At 52.1% G+C, this 25,619-nt stretch overlaps 1 protein-coding gene across 2 annotated transcripts in view; it reads right to left on the bottom strand.

Annotated features, from left to right (window-relative positions):
* The window catches only part of ECE1 (endothelin converting enzyme 1), a 59,065-nt gene that overhangs the window by 20,189 nt on the left and 13,257 nt on the right, over positions 1-25,619 (bottom strand). For both annotated transcript variants that reach the window (XM_032391988.1, XM_032391978.1), the window contains 6 exons: positions 25,148-25,360; positions 10,708-10,829; positions 9,079-9,225; positions 7,904-7,969; positions 6,662-6,853; positions 686-828 (listed from right to left, as the gene is read on the bottom strand). In XM_032391988.1, coding sequence (XP_032247879.1) covers positions 686-828; positions 6,662-6,853; positions 7,904-7,969; positions 9,079-9,225; positions 10,708-10,829; positions 25,148-25,360 — 883 coding nt within the window. The remainder of the gene's footprint in view (positions 1-685; positions 829-6,661; positions 6,854-7,903; positions 7,970-9,078; positions 9,226-10,707; positions 10,830-25,147; positions 25,361-25,619) is intronic.

Here is a 25,619-nt window from a genome sequence, read left to right as displayed (position 1 = left end):
ATAATCACACGTATACTTGATGGAAGGATGCAGAGCCACGCGGAATGAGGTCCACAGGGAGTGCGGGGTAACATGGGGAAAATGCTTTTGTTGAAGGTCAAGGGAAAAGCAGATTACCCATGTGGTCACAAGGATGGGGACAAAAAGGACCCACGTATTAGAAAATTCACCTCCCTCTCTCTCTCTCTCACACATACACACACACATACACACTTTCTCTTCTTTACAAACACACACATACACACCCCATAGAATCAACAGTAGTGTCTGGGTAATACTAATTTTTTCCTATTTTGTCTGTAGTTTTCAAAAACCTCCACAACAAATCTTTAAAATTATTTAAAAAATCATAAATAGTACCTACAAATATCAGCGAACATCAGGCCCCATTCCGTGTCATTCCCTCACTCGGTTCTCACATCCTCACAGGGTAGGTGCTATTTCCATCCCCAGTTTATGACGGGAGCCTGAACCCGAGAAAGGGCGAGAGACTTGCCCAAGGCTACAGAGCTGGTGGGCGGAGGGGCTGGGATCCGAACGGGCTGCCTCTCCCCAGGGCCCACTCCCCTGAGTCAGTCTGTCCCCCGCTGCCCCTGCCCGTCTGGCCCCGAGAAGAGCAGGGCGGTGTGGGACCCCAAGGGCTGGCTGCGAGAGGCGGGGTGCCAGGCCGCTGGCCGCCCCTTACCATTTGTCCGTGTTGTTGATGAGGGTAGACACCTGCCCCAGGTACTCCTTGTCGTAGACAACAATGGGCTCGGACTCATTGATCTCCACGGGGTAGAAGATGGTGTTGAGAAAGGGCAGCCAGCTGATGGCGGGCGCCAAGGCCTGGAAGGGAAGAGACAGGGTGACTGCAGCTGAGCTGCCTCCGGGGCGCTCTTCCCTAGAAGGCGCCATCATGCCTCCAAAGAGCTGGGCACCAACAGGGCACCGGGCACTGGGCAGATACCACACTCAGGCTGCCTGGCTTCCATCAGAGATGCTGGAGACAGAACTCTAAGGAGCCAAACACCAACTTCAACTTGCAATGGAGCTGGGACGGAACACAGGGGACACGGGGACGGCAGCAGCAGCTGCCCGTTCATCAAGCCCTCCTGTGCCAGACGCCATTGCAAAGGACTCCCACGTCTTCTCTGAGTTGGACCTCAGGACAGGCCTAGGTGGTAGGTACCATTATACCCACTTTAGGGATGAAGAAACTGAGTCCAGACAGGCCTATAATGGAAAACTGTGGAGCATCTGGAGCCAAACTGCCTGGGTTCATATTCCAGCTCTCTTACTTATTCGCTGTGTAACCTTGAGTAAGTGGATGAACCTCTCTGTGCCTCGGGGTGACATCTGAAAAGTGGTTGCCTCATCGTAATAGAACTCACCTCGGAGGCTTGGTGTAAGGATTAAACGGGCTAATGCTGTCTGTTCTACTCAGCATGTCCTTCTGTAACACCAATTAGCTTCTATGCGATTTAGTCTATATGACTGCTAAATTCAAGAATGACAGCAGTATAAAGTGTCAACGCTTTGGTCCACAGGTGATTTTTCTCAGGCATGGGATCTGAAAAAGCAAGCTCAGGACAACCTTCAGCAAGAAAGGAAAAGCCCTCAGCTCAGCTGATGCACACGAAGCTGGTCAACTCCATTTTTTAAAATAAGATTTTATTTATTTATTTATGGGGGGGAGAGGCAGAGAGAGGGAGGGAGAGCGAGAATCCTAAGCAGACTCAGCGCTGAGCGTGAAGCCCGATGCAGGGCTCGATCTCCTGACCCTCAGATCATGACCTGAGCCAAAATCAAGAGTCGGATGCTTCACTGACTGAGCCACCCAGATGTCCCTGGTCAGCTCTATTTTAAGATAATTTAAAATGAGCGCCTGCCAACGGAGCTCGCCCCCCCAAAGAGGCACTGGCGGGCTTGGGGTACCTCGCAGCTTGGAACAGCTAGCTTGCTCTCGGCCCATCTAATGGCGGCCCCACTGCCCAGGGCTCATCTGTCTGCAGAGTCTCTGTGTCCACAGCCAGACTTTCCCCTTCCCACCGGGCAGCCTCCACTCACGCTGAGCTCTCTCTCCAGGTTCCAATTATTGCTTTGATTACAAACTTGCACAACTTTTGGGTTTAATTGTGATAAGACACACAAACATACAATGTACCCTCTTAACCATTTTTTTTTTTTAAAGATTTTATTTATTTATTTGAGACAGAGAGAATGAGAGAGAGAGAGAGAGCACATGAGGGGGGGAGGGTCAGAGGGAGAAGCAGACTCCCTGCCGAGCAGGGAGCCCGATGCGGGACTCGATCCTGGGACTCCAGGATCATGACCTGAGCCGAAGGCAGTCGCTTAACCAACTGAGCCACCCAGGCGCCCCCTCTTAACCATTTTTAAGTGCCCAGTCCAGTCCTTAAGTATGTTTACACTCTTGTGCAACCACCACCACCATCCATATCCAGATTTCATCTTGCAAAATGGAAACTTACACCTATTAAACAATAATCTCTCCAGCTCCCTCCCCTGAGCCCCCAGGAAGCATTATTCTCCTTTTTGTCTCTGTGAATTTGACGGCTCTAGCTACCTCATATAAATGGAACCATACAGTGTTTGTCTTTTTGTGAGTGGCTTATTTCACTGAGCGTCATGTCCTTAAAGTTGCCCAACTTTTGAATCTAATTGTGAGCACTTATACAATTAACGAGAGCTTCATAAACTGCAGGCGACCGGAACTCTAAGTCCTGTTTTCCCCATATGTCTTGTTATTTTTAGTAAATTTCTTGTCCTGTGATTCTCCAGAATGCAGTGTTTTCCGAACTACACACACTGTGTGATACAGCAAAAGTGCTTATCTGCATCAGTCACTTAGAATGGTATCTGCTACGTAACAACCACTCAATCCTCAATCGATATTAGCTATTGTCATCATTCTCAAGGTCTCCCAACAGTGGGTCTGGCTTGAACGATTCCAAATTCTGTTCTCTATTCCCTTGAGAAAGGGCAAAACGGAAGACAAAGGCAGTGAGAGACACATTAGACATGGCTTTCAGATGGTAATATCGATCAATAATGTAAAATCAAACCATAACATCAGATGAACCTATAACCTGCTGGTAAATCCCTATGATGTCCTCAGTGAGAGCAGTCATAAAACCCTCCACTTACCAGATACCGACTCCGCAGATGAGCTACGGTGACCCTTCCTGAGGTCACATAGTTAACCAGTGACTGGGCGTGTCTAATAGCCAGGCTCACCTACCTCTCCGGTTTCAAAGGGCAGCTCAGCTGCTGGGGAGCAAGGACCTCAGAGGACAGAGGAGGGCAGCTCCCACAGGCAGTGACATGCTGGCTCTTGGTGGGGCCGGGGGTGGGGGGTGTTTGTGTTCACACCGTGACCCACCGCAAACTACCCACACGGTTGGGCAGAGCAGAGCCCAGTGGGCCCGGCACATCCCGGCCTGCCCGGCAGTAAGATGACCCAAGTGAGTCTCGGAGCGAGAAGACTTGGATGAGTCCCCACCGTGAACCAGTTCTGGGAGCTCGAGCCATTCTGGAGCCTTTCCCTGAGACGGGGACGATAATTCTCTGGCCCCCACCCCCCACGGTCAGCTGCTCTGGACCTTGTGGGGATGGCCTGCTCATCCAACGTGAGCTGCCTCTCTCCCTACCCTAGCCTGTCCATTTGCTCTCTCTTCCTGGCAGGAGCCCCTCAGGCAGGTCAACCTCTGGGGCTTCTCCATAAATTTCCGGGGCTGCAAAACGGGGGGCGGGGGTCCAGGTGAGATAGTCAAATGGGGCTCGGCACTGAGAGACACCTGCTTGCATGACCTGCTGGCAAAGGCACCTGGGAAATTCACCAAGTTTACAGAATGTCATTGTTTATGCATTTAATGAGAGCTTTACAAACTGCAGGCGACTGGAACACTCTAATCAGGGCACAGCCATCAGGGGGTGATAAAGCCCTGTGTACTTAACACAGCCTGTTTCTTTAGGGAGAACAGGTGTTCTGTGCAGGTAAACTCCCACAACCCCAGATAAGGTGCGTGTTGAATACCAGAATGTTCACATTTTCAATCTTGCTTTAGTGAACGCCTAACTTAGACATGTGTGCCTCGATCTGTCTCCATGGAAATGGCTGTTTTAACTGACCAGGACATTCTACTTGTGATTCAAATCCTTTGGGGCACACCAGTCAGCTCTATTTTCCAGACCTGCAGCCAAAGGGTACTGCTGGTCACCAACCAACCAGCTCAAGTAGGCTTGCAAATAAGAGAAAAGAAAGATGCTATCAGACTTTATCTCAGCTGGAGAATTTAGAGCAGAGAATAGGGCTCATTCCCAAACAACTACTGATGTGGAAGGTCCTAGAGAGGAAAGAGAAGGTCCTCAGGCCCCTCCAGAGAAGCAACAGAAGGATGTTTGATTCAGGGCTCTGAATTCAGACTCTGCTGAGGGCTAGCCTTGAACCACTCTGTATTTGGTGGGGCCAGCCATACTGGGAAGGCTGGTGCACCTTTCCTAGAGTCACCTGGGGTATAGGAAGAGAACAAATTTCCAGATACCAGGGAACAGCAAGATAGTCTCTGCCCTAGGTTAGAAGGAATCAAATAAAGTTAAGTGCTGGAGACGTGGGCAGGCATCACCAACAACAAAGGAATAATACTAATAATGATTACTATAATACGTTTGAATTGTGCATGTCAGTTTATAAAATGAAATCCTAGGTAGAGATTCTTTTGGAGGATAGGGATCCAGGCCTTAATCTTTAGATGTTAGACATAATTTTTTATATCTACATATCTACATATGCCCAGTTCCTCTGGGAGACACTTCATAGTTTTCAACTTGTTCTCAAAGAACCCTGTGGCCAGAGTAAAGAACCACTGCCCCTTATGGGGACAGGGGCTGCCCCTCATCTGTCTCTGCGTTCTGGAACACAGCAGGTGTGAAGGAGCGAGCAAAGCCCCATTTTACAAGGAAGGAAGTCGAGGTGCGAAGAGGGGGGTCGTGTGACTTGCCCAGGGTCACACAGCTCATTGTGGGGCTGGGCCAGAGCAGTCTTCTGACCCCAAGCCCAGGGCTCGTCCCTCCGCTAATGCCCTCCCCATCCCGGCAGCTCTGCAGCGGGGAGGGAGGAGGGAAAGAGAAAAGCCATGTGACAGGGTGCCCAGGGGTCGAAGCTGGAAGCCACGCCGGGGCGGAGGTGCTCAGGGCTACCGTGTCTTCTCTGCCACTCTTGGGGTAGTCAGCCGGCACCATGGCCACTGGGGGCGGGGGGCTGGGCGGCCGCGGGGGCCCTTCCTGGGTTGAGAAGCAGGCGGCTCGAGCAAACCAAACTGCATGGCACAAACAGCATCTCCTCCAACCGCTGGGCCTCAGGGCGGAAAAACAGTGCCAGATGGCAGCCAACGGTCTGCTGATCTCTGTAGCAACCACCCGGCACTGCTCACCCCGATGCCAACTTCTCTGGGGACCTCAGGGGCAGCTGACACCCACAAGCGGCCCTCTTGCCCTCAGCCCCAGCTCTGCCTGGGCTGCCGCTCCACCTGGGACAGCCGGCCGGCCTGGTGACTGCTTACCCACTCATCAGACTCCCCTTCCCTGGCTCCGTCCTATCCCTGTCCTACGGCCCTCCTTTCCCCAAAGCACTCAGCAATGAGTCTGGGATTGTCTGCTCGTTGGTGTGCCTCCCTAGCCTGGAAGTACCTCCAGAGCGAGGCCCGAGGGTGGCCCCATATATACCTGTCAGGGGGAGGGATGGAGGGAGAAAAAGGGTAGGGACCTAGGTATTCTTCCTGAAAGGAGAAGAAATGAGCCAACTCAAATGGATGGGCAGGACCTGGCTGGTCAAGGAAGAGCAGGAGGGAGGAAACAGGTTGGTGGAACCCCAACACAAGTGGGACACAAGAGGCCTATCGTCCTCCCCAGCGGGGAAGCAGGCCTCCCCAGGCATTCCCAGGCAATGGCAGGAAACGGGAAGACTGGCCAAGGTCACTCTGCTGATTCCTCTGTGACCCTGGGGACCTGGGCTAAGACCAGACACCGACACACGGTGAACTGGAAAGATGGAACTGGCAGGCGAGCACCTCAACTCACCACCTGCAAGTCCCAAGGAGCCACCAGGGGGCAGCCTTTGGCTTTGGCAGAGGGGCCACTGGCTTCACCGCTGGGTTACACCCAGTGACAGGGAGCAACCCCATTACACCTGCAGGAGGTTGCCAGGGGCCAAGGTCAAGAGCAGAGATCCCATGAGCCAAGCCTGAGTCCAATGTCCAGCTCCCCTGATACTCAGGGAGCCTCAGGGCCTTGAACATGTCACTCAACCTCCTGTTTTGGAAAAGGGAGAAGTGACTATAGAACCCACCCCTCACAGCTATTGTTTGCTGTGCACCAGGCTCAATGTGACTGGGGCTGGGGCTTGAGACCGGAAATGCCCAATCAGTGTGAGCGATTATCATCGTGATAGAGCCTCCCCAGGTAAATGCTGTTACGGAAAAGCTGTGTGGCCTCCAGCAGGTAACTGAATCTCTCTGAGCCTCAGTTTTCCCATCTGCAAACTGGGCTAACAGCCATCCCTGCTTCATAGGGTTGTTCCGGGGATCTGATGAAGTGGGTACAAAAGCCCCAGCCCAGTGCCCTATGTCCCGAAGCCCTGGGCCCGCCCCGGGCTCCATGTTACCTGCAGTTCGGCAGCGGTCACTTTGTGGTAGATGAGCTCCTCGTCCCGGCGCTTCTCTTGGGGGATGGTGATGTTGGCCAGCGCCGTCTCAAAGTCCAGGATCTGTTGCATCTGGGGCCGGATGGCGTCCTCGTCCCCTCCACCGAGCAGCTTGCCCAGCTGGACCATGTAGTTCAGGTATCCCGTCAGCACCTGTGGGCCCAGCACCCACTCTATGTCAGTGCTGCCAGCCACGGCCTACTGGACAAGGGTGGCGGGCGGGGCAGGGCCGGCCCAGCGCAGGAAGCCCCTGCCAACCCACTGCAGGGGTGGTCCTGGCTCTGGCACTCAGGACAAAGCCCACACGTCCCCGGCAGGTGGGTCCCTGTGGTCCCGGCCCACACCCCATCTCGGATGCTCGGCACGTGAAAGTTACCAACAGACCATCTTTCAGTTCTTAGAACACATTTTTTCTGAGCTGCGCTTCTCTACTGTGTCCCCAGATCTGAATTAGGTTGCCGTATTCAACTTTCTCAGCTCACCCTTGAGCGATCACAATTTGTCACTATGCCTCTTACTGGGTGGTTAATTAGTTAACGTCTGCCGCCCCTGCTAGATTCCAAGCCCCGTGGGGCGGGGACCATGCCCGTCTTAGTCACCACTATCCCCCCAGCAGTGGGCACTGAGCAGCTACCTGCTCAGTACAAGTGGGCAGACAGTGCAGGGAGAGACGATGAACCTCAGGAGAGGTTTCCCCGGGACATCGTGAGACGCATGGGTTTCAGAGTTAGCGGGTCTCGACGAGAATCTCAGCCTCACCACTGTGGGACCTTGAGTGGGTCACTTAGCGTCTCTGAGCCTTGCTCTCTCTCTTCTGTAAAAGGCAAGGTAAAGATAATGCCCACGTGGCAGATGAGGTGAACGAGGTTCAGAGATGTTCTGTACCTGAAGGGTTACCGGGAGGGCCAGAGGTGAGTATATAAGAGGCCTGGCACCCAGAAATGACAGTGGCCATTACTGTTGTCTCGCTCTGACACCTGTCTCTGCCTCTTGTGCCCACGACGCCTGAATGTGAAACAGCCAGCCGGGGGGGGGGGGGGGTCCCCTCCCCTGCCAGGGACTGCCCAGCACCACCAGGTAAGTGACACCTCTGTGCAACTCCAGCTTTGAAGACCCACACAGGTGTGGGCACTGAGGGGACATCAACGGGGTAAAACGTCATGGGGTGTGGGCCGGGAGCCACTCCCTCTGAATCACACTCACCTTCTCATTTTCAGTTTTGTTCAGGTAATAGTCCCTTGAGGGTAAGCCCAGGCCGGACTGGTCCACCTGGAGAGAGGAAGACAGGAGTGAGGGGGCGCTCCTGTCACACGTGTACACGGTCCACTGTGGGGACAGCCGGTACATGGCAACGCGGGACCAGCCTGGCCCCAGCAGAAACAGAAGGTGGTTGCGGAGGCCCCAGGGCGGGGACAGGCACATGTCTGGCTGCATACCTGCCCAAGCACAGGGATTCTGGGCCCTTCCGAAGGGTCAGAGCCACCCTCCTCACTAAGCGCCTCCTAGGCTTGGCACCGCGCCTCCACTTAACAAAACAGTTCCCAAGATGGTGCAGTGGTTAAGAGCCACTCACACCCGGCGTAGCCTTAGTCAAGTTACTGAAGCTTTCTGATCTTCCGGTTCTTTCTCTGGAAAATTGGGGAACTAGAATCTCACCCTCAGAGCTGGAACGAGGATTCAAGGGGAGATTGCCAGGAGAGGATGTGCTGAGGGTCTGGCAGGTAGGGGAGGGTCAATTCCTGACTAGCAACTTAGCAGAGCCTTGTGGCCACACCCTGGTGCTACTACAGTTCCTGTGATTGGTAAGGAAATTGCGGCTCAGAGAGGTGGAGGCACTTGTCTGAGGTCACACGATGAGGGAGACACAGAGCTGGGTGGGAACCTCAGCCCAGCCTGGGCTCCTGGCTTCTGCATCCGAGGGTGGGCACTCGGGGGCTTCCCTGGGTGTGCCGACACAAAGTAGGGCAGGCTCTGGCCAGAAGAGACGGACTCAGAGCCATTCCCAGCAGAGCCACAAAGGCTGGGGGCTGAGGCTGGGGGACCAGGAGGTGGCTTTAGCTGTGTCTAGGAGTTGACATCACTCTTGGGGCCCACAGTGACCAATCAGAATCCCGGAGATGCACCTGTGCCGTGGTGACCGCCCCCCCCCCCCTGCTCCCCATCCCACCCCCGAAAATGGTGGCCTGCTCTTTCATGACTTCTCGCCTATAAAGATCTCATGGTTCAGAGACTCCAGAAATAACCAAGGTTCAGAAACCAGGAGCCTGTCACCCAGGGCAAGTCTGCCCCTACTCTGGCACTTGCAAAACTCAAAACAGGTCATGAGGGGAAACTCAAAACATGCCCATTCCTCTTCCTAGGGTTCCAGGCCGGCTCACCTGGATCACGTTGCTGTTGGAATTCTTGGAATCGGCACTGACATAGACAGAGAAGAAGGGGGAGGTGCGGTAGTGAGAGGTGACCACCTGCAGAGTGTCCTGGAAGTTGTCTTTGTCCCAGGGCCCGGTGATGTTCCAGCCCCCTAGCTGTGGGGAGGGAGAGGGAACAGCAAGGTGATGAGGTGGCAGGGAGACCCCAGCGTGAATTCTGCTCCTGCCACTGACCGGCTCTGTGACCCTGGAGCGGTCATCTGACCTCTCTGAGTCTCAAGAGCAAATGAAAGGGATGGTCTTCATCAGAGTTTCTGACCAGCACACAGGAGACGCTGCCTGGAGCGAGACCGATCCTGAATAAGCAAGCCAAGGAATCCATGTAGCAGCGGCTCTCGGGGATGGGATGGGAAGGAGACTTTTCCCACACCCTGTTCACCGGTCGCATACTGAATCACGTGATATGATTTCTATTAAAGCATAAATCAACTGTGCTTATAGGAGCACCATATTTTTTTAAAAACGTTGATAAAAGGGCGCCTGGGTGGCTCAGTCGGTGAAGCGTCTGCCTTCAGCTCAGGTCATGATCCCACGGTCCTGGGACTGAGTCCTGAATCGGGCTCCTTGCTCAACGGGAGCCTGCTTCGCCCTCTCCCTCTGCCTGCCGCTCCCCCTGCTTATGCTCACTCTGTCAAATAAATAAAATCTTTTTTTAAAAAATTAAAAAAATAAAAGGTTGATAAACAGTGGTCGCTAGTTTCTCTCAGAGCTGGGATTTATTTTTCAAGTAGGCTCCACACCTTACGTGGGGCTCAAACTCATAACCCCGAGATCAAGAGTCACTGGCTCTACTGACTGAGCCCCGGAGCTGGGATTTCTCTAATCTCCTCAGTCTCCCTGGCTTGGCACACACTGGCAGGTGGCGCCTATGCCAGAGGGGAGGACTGTCCAATCCCCAGTGCCCACAGCTCCCGACCCTGCTGCGATGCCTTCCCAGAGCCAAGCTACAAGGTGGGGCGTTGAGGGAGCATGGGACAGCCAGAAAACATCCACGGCCACCCTCTGTGGCCAGCTGCGTGGCCAGCTGTGGGGCCCCCCCCCAAGAGTCCATCCAAGGCCGACTGGGAGATGCTCGGCAAGAACGACTCTTCCCCTGCGGGAGGATGGGGAGGCCTGGGGTAAGTGGGGTCCTCCTCACAGGGGGAGTTTCTGCTTCCGATCCAAGATTCTCTGTTGGTCCTCCTGGAACATACCCCTCCTTACACACAGACACGCCCTCGAAGGAAAAGGAAGCAGCAAGGTAGAGAAACATTTTCTCTGTAAATATGGTCTCTATCCCACACACAGATGCAGAGACACACACACACACACGTGACAGACATCCACAACGATGCTGACACATACCGCCCACAAATACAGAGATTCCCACCTGCAGAGACGTGTGTGTGCACGTGAGCACACGCACATGCACGCACACACACACGCACTCAGACACACTCAGCCCGGACAGGTTCTACAGTGCAGCTGGGTGGGGCGGCTGGGGGTGTGAGGTAGCCCGGCCCCAGCGGTTCCTGAGAGGGGGGCAGGCAGGTGGCACAGGCCAGGAGAGAGCCAGGAAAGCCGGCTCCAGGAACTCACCTTCTCAATCAGCTCCATCAGGGGCTTGGCCTTGAGCTCCTCGATCCTGGTTTCGTTCATACATGCACGGTAGTATACTTGGGCCTTCCTTTCTGCCTCGCTCACGCTGGCCGTGGAGTTTTCTGGAATGACAGGAGATAGCAGTTTGCGACCTGCCCCCATTTGCTCAGTGCGTGGCCCTGGGGGAGTCCTTCTGGGAGCCTCGGTGTGCTCAGCTGTAAAAAAACCTGAGGATTTCTGCCTATCGGGATAGCGGCAAGGCCTTAGCCACAGCAGGTGTGACTGCCTGGACAGAGCCTGGCAGACTGAGGTGCTTCCTAATTTTTGCTGAGTGCAAATAAGAAGAGCATACCATGTTTGTCCCTGTCTGCCAGTCAGGTTTGCAGATGTGTCCGTTGGTTGGCAGCACGGGCCACCCAGCTGGACGGCCCTGCTTCCCCTGCTGGCCAGGGCGTGGCCCAGACACCCTTGCCTGATGTGCAGGATGGAGGCCTGTCTTGGTTCTCAGATCCCAGACGACCTCTCTTGCGATAGATTGGAGCTGAATGGAAGCTTCCAAGGCCTCATGCGCTAGTTTACTTTGCCTTTCTTCCTCTAGGGGGCCGGCCTTGTTCATCAGACTTACAGCTGATTCAGAGTGCTGTTGCCATTTCTCTTCCTAACTCAGCAGCCAGCATCCCCATCCTTACACCAGGACACCTGGGAGACTTCGGTCATCCCCTTCTCCCTGTCCTTGGTGTTCTGGTCCAGGTGCCGCCCGCTGAGGGCCACACTCCTATACGTGCACCAGCACAGGGCAGGGTCCTGCCTGTGCCCAGTGAAGGCGACCACTTCCTGCTGTTCAGGTCACGAAGGACCTACTACATGCCTGTTCAGGCCATGGAGGGCCTACTGTGTGCCGGGGCTCCTGTGCCTGAGCCTTTGTCTCAGGGCTCTGCTCCGGGTCATGCCTGGGTCCCTGACCCCCTCAATTCTGTCCACTTGCTCCCTCCCTGGCGACCTCCTTCCTCCCTGCTCCAGCCACTTTTCCTCATTTCAAATTCACTTCTCCTGGACCCAGAAATTCCTTCCTTTGCTTCCTTCAAAGAACCCCCCCTCCCCCGCCGCCAAACCCCACCTTCTCCACAAAGACTTTTCTGGCAGAACCTTATCCACTCATCCACTAAACAGATACCAGATGCTTACTCTGTGCTAGGTACTGCACAGGCTTCGGGGACACAAAAGACAACGTCCCTGTCCCCACGGAGCTTCTTTTCTAGCGTGAGGACACAGACACCAAACAAGCAAACACATAAAGGAAAAGCTTACCCTGGCCCTTCTTGTATGGGACACTGTTGAAACCCTACAGTCTTCAAGGCCTTTCCCAGAGGCCATCTTTCCCCTGGAGCCTCTCCTGGGATGCTCTTTCACAGGGGCCCCAGCATGGAGCACCTACCAAGTGCCAGGCACTGGGCTGGGCTAGGAGTTTTATAGACATGAAAAAGACCTGCTTGTTCTCTGCCTCCAGGGAGCTCAGAGTCTAATGGTGAACACAGTCAAGCAAAGAAATGACCCGGAGACACGAAAATGCTTTGGTTAACGCAAATGGCTGTGGAACCCAGAGAAAAGTCACACCCTTCGGTGGCACAGTGTGGGGTCAGGGGGGCTCTAGTTCTGAGCCAGTTCTTTCATTTATTTTTTAATTTTAAAATTTATTTTTAGTAGTCTCTATGCCCAATGTGGGGCTCAAACTCACAATACCCAGATCAGGTGTTAACGTGCTCCATGGACTGAGCCAGCCGGGCACCCCAAGGCAGTTCTTTTAAAGATATGAAGTTATTCACCAGGTAGAAATGCAGGGAAAGGGCCCCGGATCTGGAGGGAGTTGGAGAGTCTGGGGAAACACAAGAAGCATAGAAGGGCATGCTGTCTGGAGAAAAAATACCCGTTCGGTGTGACTCGTGGTACAAGGACATGAGGTCACTTCGGCTCTCCCAGCCCTTGTCCCAAGAGCCGCCTGCCCTCCCCCCAATTCTTACCATAACCAGCATCATGGTTTTCTCTGGGCAGAGAGCATCTACCCCCATCTTGCTGAAGTCAGGGTGACAGCCCTAAAGAGGGCCTGGGACCAGCCTGGGCTAGTCTGAAGGGAGATGCAGAGACAGGAGAATCCCGAGGGAGACAGAGGTCGAGGGGCCTGAGTGACAAGGGGCTCTGGAGGGCACACACAGTCCTGGGGACCACAGGCTGCCATGCTGCTGAGGCCTGGAAACACCTGTGTGTCCCCCATGCTCCTCCAGAGCATGAGAGGGGGCCTCCCGGAGGGGAGGGCAGAAATGGGGAGAGCTGGACTTCTCCCTGCTCCTCAGACTCAGGAAGCAGAGATGCAGGGAAAGCAAAGGAGGAGTTTCCAACCCCCGCCCAGGAGCCTCATTTCTCTGACAATGGCTCCCAGCAGCTAGGCTCTTAGAAGGGAAAGCACAAGAATCATCGTTGCTTGCCCGAGCCTGGAAGCAGCATCTCACCCTCCACATGCGGCTCTGGCCATGACCCTGAAATGCCAGGGCCAGAGTCGGGGGAGTGTGCTCTGTGTGCTCTGGCCCATGGTCTGGCATCTCCCTCCCCCATTGCCCAAGGCCACTGAGATAAGAGGCCCAAAAAAGGCTCCGGGGAACGGCCTGGCTGTGCTCATTAGGAGTTCCAGGCATCCATCTTTCCCCAAGAGAATCCCTGCATTATCACTTGAATGTGTCCTTCAAGCACCCGCCCCCTCTCTCCTTAGCTGAGAAGCTGCTCCTGATCCGTTCAAACTTCCTCTGAGCTCCACACCCTGGATCTCACATCCACTTGTTTTCCCACAAAGGTTTATTGAGTTCCTATGGTTTGGTGGCTGCTGGGCTGGAGGGAGAATGCAGCAGGCCACATGGATGGCTGTCCACATGAGGCCTGGTGGGCGAGACAGACAGCAATAAGATGATCACAAAGCATCTGATTGCAGGGAGGGCGAGAGCTCTGAGGACAAAGTCCAGGAGGGCCTGAGAAAGAATGGCAGGGGAAGGCCAGGGAACCCTTGCCTGAACTCTGGGCTGAAAGCTGAGCTCCACGTGGAGTGGACGTGGGGGGCTGTACTTGGGCCGCTTCACCCACTAGTTCGCGTCCCAGTCGTCCCTGTTTCTTTGCCTGTACCCGGAGGGCACAGGGTAGCCCTCACTAGCGTTTGCTCGAAGAACAGAGCCCAGTGTCACTTCTGACGAGGAAGGAGGCCATTTCTGGGCGTTGAGAGGGTGACGAGGTCAGTGCCTGAGAGAGACTGGCATGGGGAGGAAATGAGGCAGGTGGGGCAGGAAGGGACAGGAGTGTAGGCCTCATCAGGAACTGGCGTTCACACCCCTGTATTCCCACACACACACTGGCTGGGGCAGGAGCTCTGGGAGGTCAAGCTCCTCCATGCTCCCCTTGCTTCTCTCTGGTTCATGGAGCCCGCTGGGACAATCCCCAGCATATCCTCCTACCGCCTCTCCTTCATCTTCTCCCACAGGACACCTATGGCCTGGCAGGCACTGGGGGAACCCTGGGTGTGGAGTTTATAGAGCTAGTGTCTTGAACTACTTTGAGTTCAAATACCCTCTGGAGGGGCATCTGGGTGGCGCAGCTGGTTGGGCGTCTGACTTGGTTTCGGCTCAGGTCATGTTCTCAGGGTTGTGGGATCAAGCCCCGTATCAGGCTCCATGCTCAGTGCAGAGTCTGCCAGGGACTCTCTCCCCCTCTCCCTCTGCCCCTCCCCCACTAACATAAATAAATAAATCTAAAAAAAAAAAAACTAATATGCTCTGGAATATACAAATTCCTTAAAATTACCCATAAGGCCCTATATCATGCATTCTCAACAGGGATAATATTGTCCCCAAAGGGGGAGAGAATTAGCTCTTAGGAAGCAGAAACACCTTCCCTTTCGTGTGTACATACAGTACATTAACAGATATATAGCCTTATCTTTTGTATTCTTCTCGGACAACACAGAAAAAATGGATAAATTCCCAGAAATATACAGCCTACCAAGACTAAATCATGATGAAATAGAAAATCTATTTTCAAATAGACCAATTGCTAGTAAGGAGATTGAATTGGTCATCAAAAACCTCTCAACAAATAAAAGTCTAGGACCAGACAGCTTCACCGGAGAGTTCTATCAAACATTCAACAAAGAGTTAATACCAATCTTTTTCAAACTCTTCCAAAAGACAGGAGAGGAGGGAATTCTTCCAAACTTATTTTACAAGGAAAGCATTACCCCGATACCAAAACCAAAGACGCCACAAGAAAAGAAAATTATAGGCCAATATCTCTGATGAACACAGATGCAAAAATCCTCAACAAAATATTAGCACACAGAATTCAATAAACCATTAAAAGGATCATACACCATGATCAAGTGGGATTTATTCCAGGGATGCAAGGATGGTTCGGTGTTCACAAGTCAGTCAATGTAATATACCACATTAACAAAATGAAGGATAAAAATCATATGATCAGCTCAATAGATGCAGAAAAGGCATCTGACAAAATTCAACATCCATTGATGATAAAAACTCTCAACAAAGTGGGTATAAAGGGAATGTATCTTAACATAGTAAAGGCCATATATGAGAAGCCCACAGCTAACATCATACTCAATGGTGAAAGCTTTTCCTCTAAGATCAGAAAAAGACTAGGATGCCCACTCTTGCCACTTTTATTCAACATAGCACTGAGAGTCATAGAGCAATTAGTTAAGAAAAAGAAATAAAAGGCATCCAAATTGGAAAAGAAGTAAAACTGTGACTATTTGCAGAGAACATGATATTATATACAGAAAACCCTAAAAACTCCACCAAAAACCTGTCAGAACTAATAAACAAATCCATTAAAGTTGCAAGATACAAAATCAATACACAAAAATCTGTTGTATTTCTATACACTAATAATGAACTATCAAAAAGAGAAATGAAGAAAACAATCCCATTTACAATTACATCAGAAAGAATAAAATACCTAGGAATAAATTTAACCAAGTAGGTGAAAGACCTGTATATTGAAAACTACAAGATATTAGTGAAAGAAACTGGAGAAGACACATAAATGGAAAGATATTCTGTGCTCAAAGATTGGAAGAGGCAATACTGTTAAAATGTCCATACTACCTGAAGCAAGGTACAGATTCACTGCAATCCTTATCAAATTCTGATGGCATTTTTTACAGAAATAGAACAACAGGGGCGCCTGGGTGGCTCAGTCAGTTAAGCATCTGCCTTCGGCTCAGGTCATGATCTCAGTGTCCTGGGATCAAGCCCCACATCATCGTCAGGCTCTCTGCTCAGCGGGGAGCCTGCTTCTCCCTCTGCCTCTGTCCCTCCCCCTGCTTGTGCTCTCTCTCTCAAGTAAATAAATAAAATCTTAAAAAAAAATAAAACAAACAATACTAAAATTTGTGTGGAACCATAAAAGACCCTGAATAGCCATGGCAATCTTTTTTTTTTTAGAGAGATTTTATTTATTTATTGAGAGAGAGAAAGAGCACGAGCTGAGGGAGGGGCAGAGGGACAAGCAGACTCTGCTGAACATGCAGCTCAATGTGGGGCTCGACGTGGGGGGTGGGGTATTGATCCCAGGACCCTGCAATCATGACCTTACCAACTGAGCCACCCAGGTGCCCCTAGGCATAGCAATCTTAAGAAAGAACAACAAAGCTGGAGGCATCACACTCCCTGACTTCAAGCTATATTACAAAGCTATAGTAATTAAGACGTTGTGGTATTGTCATAAAAACAGACACAGAGGGCGCCTGGGTGGCTCAGTCGTTAAGCGTCTGCCTTCGGCTCAGGTCATGATCCCAGGGTCCTGGGAACGAGTCCCACATTGGGCTCCCTGCTCCGCAGGAAGCCTGCTTCTCCCTCTCCCACTCTCCCTGCTTGTGTTCCTGCTCTCACTATCTCTCTCTGTCAAATAAATAAATAAAATCTTAAAAAAAAAAATCTTAACAAAAAAAAGAAAAACACATTCAGAGATCAATGGAATAGGATAGAAAGAAATAAACTCATGCATATATTGCTAATTAATTTATGACACAGGAGCCAAGAATATATGCCAGGGAAAGCACAGTCTCTTCTGCAAGCAGTGTTGGGAAAACTGGACAGCCACACTCAAAATGAAACTGGACCACTATCTCATGCCGTACACAAAAATGAACTCAAACTGGATTAAAGACTTGAACATCACACCTCAAGCCATAAAACTCCTAGAAGAAAACATAGGTGGTGAGCTCCCTGACATCGGTCTTGCTAATGACTTTTTGAATTTGACACCGAAAGCAAAAGCAACAAAAGCAAAAATAAACAAGTGGGACTACATCAAGCTAAAAAACTTATGCACAACAAAGGAAACCATCAACAAGATGAAAAGACAACCTACCGAGTGGGAGAAAATATTTACAAATCATATGTCTGATAAGGGGCTAGTATCCAAAATATATAAAGAACTCATACAACTCAACAGCAAAGAAAAAAATCTAATTAAAAGATGGGCAGACGATCTGAACAGACATTTTTCCAAGGAAGACATACAGACGGCCAACAGGTACATGAAAAGATGCTCTGTATCATTAGTCATCAGGAAATGCAAACCAAAACCACAGTGAAATATCACCTCACACCTGTTAGAATGGCTTGTGTCAAAAAGACAAGCAACAAATGTTGGCGAGGATGTAGAGAAAAAGAAACCCTTGTGTAATGTTGGCGGGCATGTAAATTGCACAGCCACTATGGAAAGCAGTATGGAGGTGCCTCAAAAAATTAAAAATAGAACTACCCTATGATCCTGTAATTCCACTTCTGGGTATTTACCCAAAGAAAACAAAAACACGAACTCAAAAACATATCTGGACCCCCATATTCACTGCAGCAGTATTTACAACAGCCAAGCTACTGAACCAACCTAAGTGCCCACTGATGGAGGAATGGATAAAGAAAATGTGGTGTACATGCAAAACACACACACACACACACACACACACAGAGGAATATTATTCGTCCCTAAAAAGGAAAGAAATCTTGCCATTTGTAACAACATGAATGAACCTCGAAGATATTATGCTAAGTGAAGGAAGTTAGAGAAAAACAAATACTGTATAATCTCTCTTATATGTGGAATTTAAAAATATATATATAACAAAAACCAAGCTCACAAAGCTACAGTAAAAAAAGATTAGCGGTTGCCAGAGTTGGTGGGTAGGGGGTGAGAAAAATGGTGAGCTGTTTTTACTTCTTTAAATAAACTGAATTAAAAAAATAATGTAAAACAGAAAAGAATTTTAGGGAGGGGGGCAATAATGAAAAAGGGTTGAGAAACACCGCCCTCGATCTGGGCCTCCAGCTCCCGTCTGCGTCCTGCCCCTCTCCCCCTTGCTCCCGTGCTCCTGCCACTGAGTTCACCGTCCTGCTGGGCGTAAACCTCCTCCCACATCCACGTGCTCTATTCTCTCACAACTAATTCAAGTTTCTGCTCCAGTGTTCCTGCTCTGAAAGCCCATCCCTCCCGGACTGCCGTGGCCGCCGTGGCCTCCTCCCTTCCCAGCCCTGCATCCTACTCGATTCGTTTCAAAGCCCTAACTCTTCGCAACCGTCTTACTTATTTACCCATTTATTTGTTTACTGTCTGTCTCCCCTGCTGGAATGTGAGCTCCACAAGGAAAGGTTGTCTTATTGCTCACGCCATCCCAGCACCTAGTGATGTCTGGCCCATAGCCAGTGTACCATACATAATTGCGGAACGAAGGAATGAATGACGGAATGTTCTGGGAGCTCCACAGAGAAAGATACCCATCACATCAGACTGAGGAGGAGGCTTTGATTCAAAGCGAAATCAGCCACATACAGTTTTCTCGTGAGGAAAACCTTGGTCTCCTTGGAGACGTCCCCGCTTGCATTTACATCCCAGGAGAAGGTTCCATGGGAGCAGGCTAGGCGCCATCAACAGCGCAGCTCCCAGGACTGACTGAGGCGGGGGCCACGTTTTGAATATGGTGGCACTTCCAGGGTCCCCAGGGTATGAAAATAATTTGGCAGCCCAGGGCCAGACAACAGGGCTCCCAATTGCCTGGGGTACTTCCTTGCAGGGCCCCTGAGTTCCAGAAACTTCCTCAGTCACATCCCCAAAGTCCCAAAGAGGAAAGACAGCCTACCATCTAATCGGCCCACTTCTTCCTCTGGGAGTTTTCACTGGAACACCCTCTTCCACACCACTCTCTGGGAGGAAACAAAATCCCCAGCAGCTGAGCGGGCTGTGGGTATGGGGCTTCCTGGGAATTCTGCAGTCCCTGTGCTGCACCAGCACTGCCTGGCCAGGAGCATGTGGGACTCCACATCAGCGCATGACCAGCCCTTGTTCTAGATAAAACCACAGACTCGGTTCAGGCAGTCACAAGCCTCAGGAGCCCCATCCTGTGAGGGGAAGTGGGGGAGCTGATAAACGAGGCACCTTCTTTCGCAGAGGAACGAAAATAATGTTAAGACCGTTACCATTATGATGCCTACCGCAGGCCCAGCCCTGGCTGAGCTCTTCTCAGCACCCCACCAGCACCCCGAGGTCAGACTATCACCCCATCTCACAGGGAAAGAAAACGAGGCCCAGGGAGAGGAACGAACTTGCCTAGGGAGGCAAAGCTAACACGTCACATGCTGGAATTTGATCTCAAGCATTCTCAGGCCTCCCTGAGAGAAGGAACTGCTTTCTCTGTGTGTGGGTGTGGCTGTGTGTGTGCACCTTGTTCTAACAGTTTCCACCATCGAGTGCTATTAGCATCACGCCCAATTTATAGGCAAGAGGTTGAGTAATGTGTCCAAGGTCACACGAGTAAGTGGCTGAGGCCAGGACAGGGGCTGAGCGCTCTCTGTGCTCCTTTCCTGTCCTGCAGGCTGGCTCGGAAAACTGGAGGTAGCACTAAAGCAGACCAGCCACCCCGGAGAAGCCCCTGGACACCCCCTGCCTTCCCCGGAACGGGAAAGATGGGCACACTGCTGTAGACATGGTACCGAACAGAAAGCACGGTGGACCCGGATCTTGTCCAGAGGGTTTCCAATGTGCACGGGGAGAAGAAACGAAGCTAGACAGCGACTACTAGAAAAACAAATCAGAATAAAAGTACAAGAGATGGCACAGGGCTACATGATTAATTGCCAAGTCACTGACATGGACAAATTTAATGCTGATGGAATGATTCTGTCTCCATTTCTCCAGCAGACTGGCGCTGGGGTACAAGGAAGGGAGACCACAAATTCCTTGTAGAATCCATGATGCTCAAATTGTTATAAAAACCGGGCATTAATTTTGCATGCATTAATCTTGTACTAGAAAACATAGTAAAGGGGCGCCTGGGTGGCTCAGTCGGTTAAACGTCTGCCTTCGGCTCGGGTCATGATCCCGGAGTCCTGGGATCGAGCCCCATGTCAGGCTCCCTGCTCAGCGGGGAGGCTGCTTCTCCTTCTCCCTCTGCCTGCCACTCCCCCTGCTTGTGCTCTCTATCTCAAATAAATAATCTTTTTTTTATTTTTTTTTTTTTAAGATTTTATTTATTTATTTGACAGAGAGAGAGAGAGGGAACACAAGCAGGGGGAACAGCAGAGGGAGAGGGAGAAGCAGGCTTCCCGCAAAGCAAGGAGCCCGATGCGGGGCTCGATCCCAGGACCCCGGGATCATGACCTGAGCCGAAGGCAGACGCTTAACCGACTGAGCCACCCAGGCGCCCCAATAATCTTTTTTTTTAAAAAAAAAGGAAAAAAAACATAGTACACAGGACAGACACATAAAATGCAACTGTAGCGCAAGCCCAGAGAAGCCCTTTGGTGGCCCCAGAGGGCATCACAGAGGAAGCAGGTTTGAGAAGAGTCCTGCAGGATAGGAAGGGGGTGAGGCAGGTAATCTAGATGGCAGATTAGTCTGTGTTAAGAGCACGAGCTGGAAAGCCTGCGGGAGGCCCAGCCTAGGGGTGAGAGGTGCAGCTGCATCCTTGCCCTGATGAAGTGAGGCCACACTCTTGTCTCCCCAAGGCCCCCGAGGCCCAAGCCAGCAACCTGGGTGAGGCAGCTCTGCTCGTGCAGCTGAGGTCGCGTCTCCCAGCCACTGGGCTGCAAGGATGGGCCACAGTGGCACTTGGCAGAGTTCAATCCGCCAGCGACAGATCCGCCTGGATTTCCCCTGAGGGGGCCCCTGTGAATTCACCTTTCAGAGAAAGGAGTGGCTCGTCTGAGGCCCTGCAGCCGGCTGGTGGTAATAGCTGTTCTGCCTGGCCTGGTCACACAGTCCTCACCAGCACTCTGAACATTCCTTCTCCTGCCAGAGAAGCCCACCCCAGGCCAGCTTGGACAGCCTGGGTAGCCCCCGGCACGCTGCAACCCCCACCAGCTCCAGCCCTCCCCCCTCTCCCGCGAGGCCTGCTGGCTGACGCCTATGTTTTGGGGAAGCTGAAACAAGCCTGGCCTTGAGCCCAGGAATGCACTGGCCTGTGTTCCTGCATTTTTTGTCACCCACTCACCTGCCTCCTGCCCCTTCAGGGGTTTCCAGGTGCCAAAGTCCCAGGTATCAAGGCCCACAGGTGAGGGGCCATTTCCAGACTAGTTCCCAGGGTGAGCCTGGCAGGGAGGGGACTCTAGGATACGCCTTCTGGGGAAGCTCCTGGTCAGTATGACCTGGGGCTGACCTCACCTACTATGTTCATCAGGCCCTGGCCAGATCCCATCTCAACTGGAGAGCTTAATCAAGCAGCTCCTGGGGAAAGGAGGTTGGCGAATCATGCTTCTGAGCCGCTCTGTGGCCTCTGCATGGTGAAGCTGACTCAGGGAAGTCGGCAGAAAAAGAGTATAAGTTTGAGGTCCCATAGCTCTGGGGCTAAATCTCAGCTAAGTCTCATCACTTCCTTCCTGTGAGTCTCATCTGTACAATGGGGATATACCTCCACGGCTCCAATAAAATACAAGTAAACAGCCTAGCATGGTCATGGATATGCTGTACCTCCTTCCCTGGTAACTAGGTCCACATCAGTGCCTCTATGAGAAACAATCAATAATTAGGCTTTCTTCGACCACCTCACTAATCCTTAGAACATCCCCACTCAATGCTCTGAGTTAGTTCCCACCTTAGAGACGAAGAGCTGAGGAGCCCGGGTGAGGAGGACACAGCTCGTCAGGGAGAGGGCTGGGCTGGAGCTCACGCAGTACACCAAGCAGGGTGGCTGTGCTTTGCCGAGCCCCTACTAGGTGCCAGGCTCTGTGCTAAGCACACGGGCCTCGCACATACAAGCTGGTACTCACAGCAACCTTGCATTTGATGGCACTATTATCCCCGTTTTATAGATAATGGAACTAAGCTGGAGAGGAGCCAGGTTACTTGTCCAAGGCCACACGAGTGAGAAGCTAGCATGCCAGGGCTGCCTGACTTCCAAACCCTGCAGTCTGGCCTCCTGCTCCCACCAGACCCCGGTCCCAGGGGCAGGGGCTCCAATGCATGGTTCTGGCTGTCCCGCGCCCAGCTCAGCACAGCTCCTACCTACACCTTGACCCTCAGGGACGGGATGGATGTAAGGCCAGAGGCCAGGACTGGAGCCCACTCCTCCTGGGCCCTGCCAGACGGCCAGCTGGCCAGCTGGGGGGCAGGTCAGGGGGAAGGACTCAGTCCTGGCAAAGACCCAAGGTCCTTGTTGGAGCAGGATCCGCAGGTACCACACACAAGGGCCAGTCCTGGGCCTAACTGGAAAGTTAGAGGGCCCGTCTGCCTGTCTTCTCCATCCCCTCTCGGTGCTAACTGCTCCCCAGGGCTGGAGCCCCCCTCCATTCAGGACTGGTAGTGTCTTCTCAGCAGAGTCCATTAACTTCTCTGAGCCTGTTTCCTTACCTATAACATGCGAACAATAGTTCCTGAGTCCCAGAGAGGTTGTGAGGATCAAGGAGGCAGTGGATAGAAAGAGCCTGGCACCGAGCATGGTAAGTAGCACCCACTGGCACCGAGCATGGTAAGTAGCACCCACTCAACAAACATCAGTCTCTTCCCCTCCTCCCTTCAGATCCCCAGGCGCCACGCTGCCGGCAGGGTGGGAGGGGGGCCGCGCGTGCCCATCTATCTCGAGGAGGTGGTGTGAGATGGGGAAAGGACACACGGCCCGGACAGAGTCAGACAAGTCCCAGCGGTGCCACCTGCTAGTCTGTCTCGAGAACGGCTCTGGACCCCAGTGTCCTCATCTCTCAAATGGGACGAACGATACCTTCCTCGCTCCTGCCCTACAGGATCAAATAGGATGACGTCCACAAAAAGCTCTGTAAACTGTAAAGTGCTGCACAAAGGTCAAAGGTGAGCAACAGCCATAACACTCGAATGCACAGCGGCCGGCACGATACGCCAGGCCCAGGCAACGCACCTTAAATACATTTTTCCCATTTTATTCTCATAACCTGGGGGAGGCCCGGTACCCATCCCACTGATGAGAGGAGTCCTGAGGGGTCATGTGACCTGAGATCACACAGTAAGTGGCGGAGGTAGGGTGTGAACCCAGGGCCCTGGTGGCCGAAGGAGAGGCTCTGCCCCATCTTGTCATCCTACTTGTCATTATTCCTTTTTTTAAACTTAATTAATTTATTTTTAAAAGATTTTATTTATTTATTTGACAGAGAGAGAGAACACAAGCAGGGAGAGTAGGAGAGGGAGAAGCAGGCTTCCCGCCGAGCAGGGAGCCCGATGCGGGGCTCGATCCCAGGACCCTGGGATCATGACCCGAGCCGAAGGCAGACGCTTAACCCACTGAGCCACATAGGTGTCCCTTGTCATCCTACTTGGACTGTCCTCCGCTTTGGTTGTTGGTCCCTGCCAAGGCTGTCTTCAGGTGCTGGAGAAGGGACATCCCTGAGTTCCAGTCTGGCTACCCCAGACATATTTGCCTGTTAAGCTTCTAGTTCTGAAATGAAAGGCTCTGTCCCCTTTCAAAGGTGCCTAGATAACATAAAGCAGGCAGAGCCCTTGCTGTTCCGGACAGCCCTCCCTTGAGCTCTGATCCTCAGGGAGACTAGCCCCAGGCTAGGCTGCAGGGAATAGAGAGAATGGTGGATGGGTCTTACCCAGCAGCCGTGCCCCTCCCCCTCCTGGACCCGGGGCTGGGGTCGGAAAGAAAGGAGAGGTCACCTAACCTGGTTTGCTCATTTCTACTGTCCTCTAAAAGACACAGTTGCCTGAAATTGCAGTTGTCAAATTGGAATCTCTTCCTGTCTCGTAGGAAGGTTTCTGGTTTCTGTCCCTTTGAGAAGATTTGTCCCCTTTGGGGTATCTTCAGATATTTTACGTACTTTTGAGTATCTTGCAGGTTTTTAAAAAACTTAGTAAGGATTTGTTGAATCTAAGTTCTGTCACTGATGGCTTTTCATGATCTAGCCTCTCCCAGCATTTAGGGTCCCAGGATGGGGCCAGGGCAGCAGGAGAGGGATGGAGAAGGTCCTGGCTGCCAAGGGGCTCAAGTCAGGACCTCTATTTGTTGTGGTGGGTATTGTGAATTCACGCGGTGGACGACCCCAACAGGCAGGTGTTAATTCAACAAACAATAACCGGGGATAACCCTGCAAACAAGACAGACATGGGGCTCTAATCTAAGGATAAAACCACCAACACCAAGGTCAACTAGAAGTGCCGAAGGCCTAACAAGGTGCAAAGAGAAGAACTTTAACTTAGACGGTTGATCGTGCAAGTCCAATCAGCGCAAGGCCATGGGATGTTCCTGCCTGCAATGGACAACCCTCCGATAAACTTGTTATAACTTTCATCTGCTCACGATCCTAAAATCCGATCAAGTGTGCTCAGCATTGATTCCCTGGGCTCACAACTTTCAGAGCTCACCGTCCATGCCGGGCAAAACCAGGCCACAGCTTGAAGCCGCAGCAGCAAGGACCACAGTGACCAGGGCTTAGTACCTCCCTATGCCACACACACCGTGAGAACCCTTTACACGTGTGCTTCACGGTTCTCAAAACTCTCAAGCTTGGGTAGTCGTAGTCCCATTGAAAAAAAATTTGTTTTAAATTGACGTATAGTTGACACAGCACATTATATTAGTTTCAGGGGTACCACACGGTGCTTCCACAAGCCCAGACGCTGTGCCCTGCTCACTGCAAGTGCCACGAGCGCCTGTCACCACACAACGCAATTACACCACCACTGACTACGCCACCTAGGCTGTGCCTTGCTTCCCCGTGTATTAGTCCCATTTTTGTAGAGACTGAGGCTCAGAGACAAGTAACTTACTCAGGGCCACACAATGACTGACGGGTTCACCTACTCCAAAGCCTCTGCTTTTCCCATTCTGTCAAGCGATTCCTTTCACCAGACCTGAGCAGGTGGGTCCAGCTGGCTGCTCTCCTCTGCGGCTCGTTCACGGGGCTCCCTGCGGGGTGCTTACCAAGGAGGTGCTTGATGATGGCTTGGTTGTGTTCCCAGAGGTTGCTGAAGGTCCCCCAGCGTGAGTGGCCATCAGGCACGGGGTTGGCTTTGATCCAGCCGCCACAGGCGTAGGTGAAGAAGTCCTGGCAGGGGTCCACCGTGGGGTCCATGGAACTCAAGATGGAGCTGGTCACTGAGACGCAGGCCTCACTTAGGCACACCGTGGGGGTTCCTGGCAGGGGTCAAGGACAAGAGGCCAGTGAAGGGCAGGGAGAAGGCTGTGGGAATATAGTATGGGTGGCCTGGGGTGCCATGCCCCTGCCCCAGCCCTGACCAAACAGATCTGGAGCTGGATGGTCGCTAGACTTTTACCGAGAAATGATTTCAGTAGATTTACAATTTCCTGGCTTGTAAAGTAAGACTTCTGTTTAGCTGCCTAAAGTCCTTTCTGTGGCTTGAAAAGTACCCAGAACCAAGGTGTTTCTCTTAAT

The sequence above is a fragment of the Phoca vitulina genome, unplaced genomic scaffold (genome assembly GCF_004348235.1).
Source record: "Phoca vitulina isolate PV1807 unplaced genomic scaffold, GSC_HSeal_1.0 scaffold2, whole genome shotgun sequence".
In the NCBI taxonomy this organism is placed as follows: domain Eukaryota; kingdom Metazoa; phylum Chordata; class Mammalia; order Carnivora; family Phocidae; genus Phoca; species Phoca vitulina.
Note: the sequence above shows the minus strand (reverse complement) of the source record. Positions and strands in the feature narration are given on the sequence as shown.